The following is a 5,293-nucleotide window of genomic DNA, read 5'->3' on the forward strand; positions in this document are numbered from 1 at the left end:
CATCCCCTCCTCTTGTTTGGGAGTTTAGCTCTCTCACAAAATATGGACCCTATACTTGGTGGATTTACATGATGTGAAAAACTAACTAGGTACAACTCAGGTGGGTTAGCCAAGTGGTTGGGCACTTGGTCTCAAAATGCTTGTCCTAGTTTGGCTGGGTATGCTCCCCAGTTCGAGTTTGGATACCTGCACTTTGAAAAAACTCCTGGGCCAGCAATTTACCCACTATGGCCCACTCATCGTGAACAGTGATTAGTATCTAGTTGAAAGCTTTGAACATACAATGTGGGAAATACAATGAAAAATCAAAGATATATAATCATTGACCCTTAAAAGAAGCCTTAAATAAAACTCTAAGAATTTGTTTTTATTTTTTATAAATCGCAGTTGGATAAAACGAAATTTGATCCTTGAACATCTCTATTAAAAAGATCTGGATGTGCCAGTTGAGTTAGAAGGCTTTTGACAAAACTTTATGAATTTACTTAAGAAACAATTTATATTTTAAAATTATTCTCAATGGTCCAACTAAAAGAAGTTAAAACTTTTTTTATAGAAGTATAATTATAACTTAAAAAAAGAGGATAGGGACCATAGTAACAGTTAAATCTAAAAAAAAAATTAATCTGCCGAACTAACTTAGCTCACTCTAGAATGGGCCTAATATTATGTAATTGCAAACTCTAGATATACACATCTAATAAAACCAAAAAAGAAAGAAAGAAGAAGATATAAATAAACTTATTAGTTGAGAATTGTTATCAATCAATAAAAATTAGATTTACAACGAACCATAATTGAAAAGCTAGGCTCCATGTGTATTGGGAAGCACCAATTTGTATTCCTAACTGAAGAGAACTGGGAGAAAATGAATATTTTATTTTTGGGTTTTGTGGGGAAAAAAGGGGGGGGGGGGGGGGGGGGTGGTGGTGGACAGAATGAATATTCTTTACTTCCAAACAAGTAACAACAAACCATTCTTAGTTTCCTACACAGAATATTTAAAGATGGAATAGTTAGACTATGTCATATACACTGGTGCAACTTTTTTTTTTTTTTTTTTTTTTTCACTTACAATAAGTAAAAAGAGGGATTTCCGGTTCTCCTTCTAGGAAAACCTATAATGCATTGAACTACAAGATTGTTGGCGCAATTGTTGTACACACTGATTTTGCCACCATGCACAATTATGCCTTAATCAGAAACAAATTAAAGGTACATATATAGCCCTCTTCAATATACAATTTTCTTCGAGTTATGAGGGCCAATTTCTGCCAACCAGCCATGCATCGATAACTAACTCCAAATAAATTAACTTCGACAATGAGAGAAGAAGTAACTCAAATTGGTAAAGGTGTAATCCAACATAGATTTCATAAATCATACTAGAACCTTCGTGCATTCTTAGTCATTTAACAATTACCTTTAAAATGAATAAGTGTGGCCTGGACTTGTGATTTTGTATAACGCGAGGAATACTGTTAAACACTGTGTTTAGTTCTGTTTTTACAACGGAAAATAAAGTGAGGGAAACAAGAGAATAAGCTCGTAGGTGGGCTCAAGAGGAAATGATAAAGTATTGTTGTCACACTCTCTTTTCTTTCCCCTTACACAAGTACACAGCTCACACCCTATTTAGTTTTGGAGTCAGTCCTGGCACCTATGCTGCTCACATGTCATTTCATGAAAGACTTCATCCTTCTAAGGCTTTCCTATTGTTTCCTAACCCAATCCCAATAAGAAGATATCTAATTTGAAGGGGGAAATCAATATATGATTATGGGCATGTACTTGAACGTGATCTGTTGTACATGAATGTATTGTTAATTTGCTGAGTATTTAGTGATATGGCTTGGATAACTACAGACTGTGAATGCCAGCTAGTGCATGGATTAATGGTCTGCATATGAATTATTGACTTCAGATGTTCTTATAAAAAAAAGAAAAGGAAAAAGAAAAAAGGGAATTCAAAGGAAAGAGTCCAAACTTTCTCTCCAACTTTACTTGACCAAAGAAATTATCTAGTTCATGCTTAACCAGTAACCACTACAGTACAACAGTTTTCCAGTTGAGTGGCAGTTCAAACAGTTTGAAACAAATAAATTTTAGCAAGACCAGGGGCTGAATTGGGCCTGAATTTTGATTGGTTGTTGGTCCATGTGATCTGACAAATCTATATTGGTTTTTACCATACATCCTTGAGCTTTGACTGTGCTCTATGTTATACTGGTTCCCTCTTCCTGCTTAGTGAGGTCAGATGAGCATTTGTTATTACTCCTTAAGGAGAATTAAACTTTTACTCTCTGTGCCCTCCATCTTTTATGTTTCATGAGGATGGATACACACGCATATGTATCATCTATTTATTAATCCTCTGGTTATTGGGCAGTTGGCCGTTCGCAAGTGCTATGAATGTGGGCAGCCGCTACCTGAAAGCTTTCAGCCACCTGGAGATGAACCTTGGACAACAGGGATTTTTGGCTGTGCAGAAGACAGGGAAAGTTGTAAGTTTGTATATAAACCCATTCTCAATTTTGTTCTTTAATGTGGAATGGTATTGATATTAACTTCAATATGGATTTTGTTTCTTGCTTGTCACTCTTGAGTCTGGACTAGTTCTGATGGATAAATTTCCCTATTTTCAAAAGGTTCTCCTTTTCATGATTTTATTAAATTTATGTGGTACAAATGAAAACATTTGTGGATGCCAATTTCTTGCAATTATTTAGTTTCTTATCAGACCTGTTCTATTAATATCATCTGGCCTTACCATTAGTTTTTCCAAGAGTGAATAAAGTACCATTTGACTAATGATGTCAGTTAGTTTGCTTGAGGCAGTGTTTCTGTGCTCCAATAATCTTCTTGATTTTGGCTTTTCTTGAAGAAAAATGATTTTTGCCAAAAGCTTCTGTTAATTTTTTTTTATCATATCCTTAAAATGGGCTTGTCTGGTACCCATACTTCATTCTATTGCAGTATCTTTTACTAATACATGTTTCAGTTTTGTAAGAATTCCTTGTCTCCTGCCTTTTACAGGCTGGACAGGTCTGTTTTGTCCATGTGTTTTGTTTGGGCGAAATGTGGAAAGCTTGAGAGAAGATACCCCTTGGACCACGCCATGCATGTGTCATGCTGTATGTGTTGAAGGTGGTATGGCTCTGGCAGCAGCAACTGCAATCTTCCATGGTTCTGACCCAAGGACTGCATTTCTCATTTGTGAGGGTCTATTATTTGCGTGGTGGATGTGTGGTATATACACTGGTCTTGCTCGGCAATCCTTACAAAAGAAATATCATTTGAAGGTAATTTTAAGGTTTCTATGTACACAACTAGGTAATCTGTATTTATTATGGCAGACAATGCAGATTGCACGTCTCGCCTAAAAGGCTCAAACATCATGCCCCCATGCATCAGTTTCCCTCTTGATACATGCTATAGGCTGGCTTCCCATCTTTCAAGGAGCATGCTGTCATGAATGAATATTGCTAGTGCAGTTGTGGTTGCCTCATTGCCCACTGACATAAAGAATGTTGTAGTAAACAACTGTTGTCTTGTGGCTCAGACGTGCACCTTTGCATAACAATTAAAAGTCTGATTTCTCAACCAGGCGTAATCTTTTGACTAAGAAATTTAAGGTGATGCAGTCTGTTTGAAATTCCAATGAAAGTTTTGTTCATCTAGCATGAACCTGAGAAATCTCTTTCCATGTTGGTTTCTTTAGGTGTTAGACATGAAGCAATAGAGACAAAACACTAATCTCCTGGAAATTATTGTAATACTAAAATCTTCTAAAGGCTTATAATGTTTCTGCCCTAACAGAGAGAGAGAGAGAGAGATAAATATTGTCACATTGTTATCATCATCATCAACATTATCCTTTTCCTCTGCCTGATTCCTTTTCTTCTCTGTCAAGTCAGATGAAATCCTTTCTTTCGTTACTTTTTTCTTTTATGTCCTGGTGTTCGTGGCTTCAAAAGTTCTATCAACTGAACTTTTGGATCATTGTTGCACAGAATGCCAACTGAATACCATCAAGAGATTTTGATTGGGGGATAAAGGATTTGAAAAGGGAGTGGTTTTTTACTTTATTATTACTATTATTATTATTATTATATATTAACTAGATGATACAAAAAGGTGCTATATTTAAGACATCTATGAGAAATTCTGCTTTAGTGACTTTTTATTTCTATCCATTTTTTTTTTTTAAACTTTTTCTTGGTGTTGTTAATAGGCGCACTTAAAGCGCCAGAGAATAAATGCTTCTTGCCCCTACTGCATGAAGCATCATTAGGGAAAATGAGTCATGTAAACACTCCTTTTATCTGGGTGCTGAGTTTGAGCCTCCGCATCTTTTAAACACGCTTTGTTGATAGCCATGTTGTCTTGAGGCTTAGAATTTGTTGATCTTGAAAAGGAAGGAGTGGCAGATGATTTTCGGGCTTTTATTTTGCTAACTCATGTTCTTGCTGAATGCAGAACTCGCCATGTGACCCATGCTTGGTGCATTGTTGCATGCACTGGTGTGCCTTGTGTCAGGAGCACAGGGAGATGAAGGGGCGCCTCTCAGATAATGTTGTCATGCCAATGACCATTGTCAACCCTCCCCCTGTTCAAGAGATGAACCCTAATGATGATAATCATGACTCTGCGCAATCCTCTGCAAACAATGAGCACACCACTTTGGAAATGCAGGCTTTGTAGACCCACATGTGTTTATACCGAGTAAATGCATGTGTTGATACAGAGTAAATAAATATGTACTATCTTAACAGGGATTTTGTTTGCAAGGTTCTAATTTTTTTTAGAAGAGTGGATCACATATACAGATATTAAAGGATTTTTGAACCATTTGGTTTGATGAAATATATACCATGTTCTTGTTCTTAGTTGCTTCATTGATGTAAACACCCCCGACACAACCCCCCCCCCCCCCCCAATTTATGCATTAGAGCCTGTAATCCTACTTGAAACAACCTTGTCATGATTTTCAGAAGCTTATAAGATGTTAAACTCAGATAATCAGCAGTTAGGATGTCAAATCCTCATCAGCTAGGAAGTTGGTTTGATCACACCCAATATCCCCCCTTTTGTGTTTTTATTTAAAAAAAAAAATACAAAATATCAGGTTGGTACATCTGTCTCCTATATCCCATTTTCGATTTTAATAGGTTTAGGACACAAATTCGATTACCATTAATAAAAGTGAAGTTATGTTAGTGATGGATAAAGTATAAATGATATTATTCTAACTCTAAGCACATTATTCATGTCAATAATTATAAAAGGATTT

At 36.2% G+C, this 5,293-nt stretch overlaps 1 protein-coding gene across 1 annotated transcript; it reads left to right on the forward strand.

The window, feature by feature from the left end:
* Positions 1-2,335: 2,335 nt before the first annotated feature.
* On the forward strand, positions 2,336-4,889 carry LOC112029427 (cell number regulator 6). Its single transcript, XM_024062126.2, has 3 exons — positions 2,336-2,504; positions 3,037-3,302; positions 4,480-4,889. The coding sequence occupies exons 1-3, from the start codon at positions 2,351-2,353 to the stop codon at positions 4,702-4,704; spliced, it is 645 nt and encodes a 214-aa protein (XP_023917894.1). The 5' UTR covers positions 2,336-2,350; the 3' UTR covers positions 4,705-4,889.
* The last annotated feature ends 404 nt before the right edge of the window (positions 4,890-5,293 follow it).

Source organism: Quercus suber, unplaced genomic scaffold, assembly GCF_002906115.3.
Source record: "Quercus suber isolate HL8 unplaced genomic scaffold, Cork oak 2.0 scaffold_442, whole genome shotgun sequence".
NCBI classification, from domain to species: domain Eukaryota; kingdom Viridiplantae; phylum Streptophyta; class Magnoliopsida; order Fagales; family Fagaceae; genus Quercus; species Quercus suber.

Excerpts from the sequence above, each read along its gene's own strand:
- LOC112029427 (XM_024062126.2), top strand. The coding sequence starts at position 2,351 with ATGTATCATCTATTTATTAATCCTCTGGTTATTGGGCAGTTGGCCGTT. Across the intron at positions 2,505-3,036 it reads TGCAGAAGACAGGGAAAGTT|GCTGGACAGGTCTGTTTTGT; the intron begins GTAAGTTTGTAT and ends TGCCTTTTACAG. Across the intron at positions 3,303-4,479 it reads AAAAGAAATATCATTTGAAG|AACTCGCCATGTGACCCATG; the intron begins GTAATTTTAAGG and ends TGCTGAATGCAG.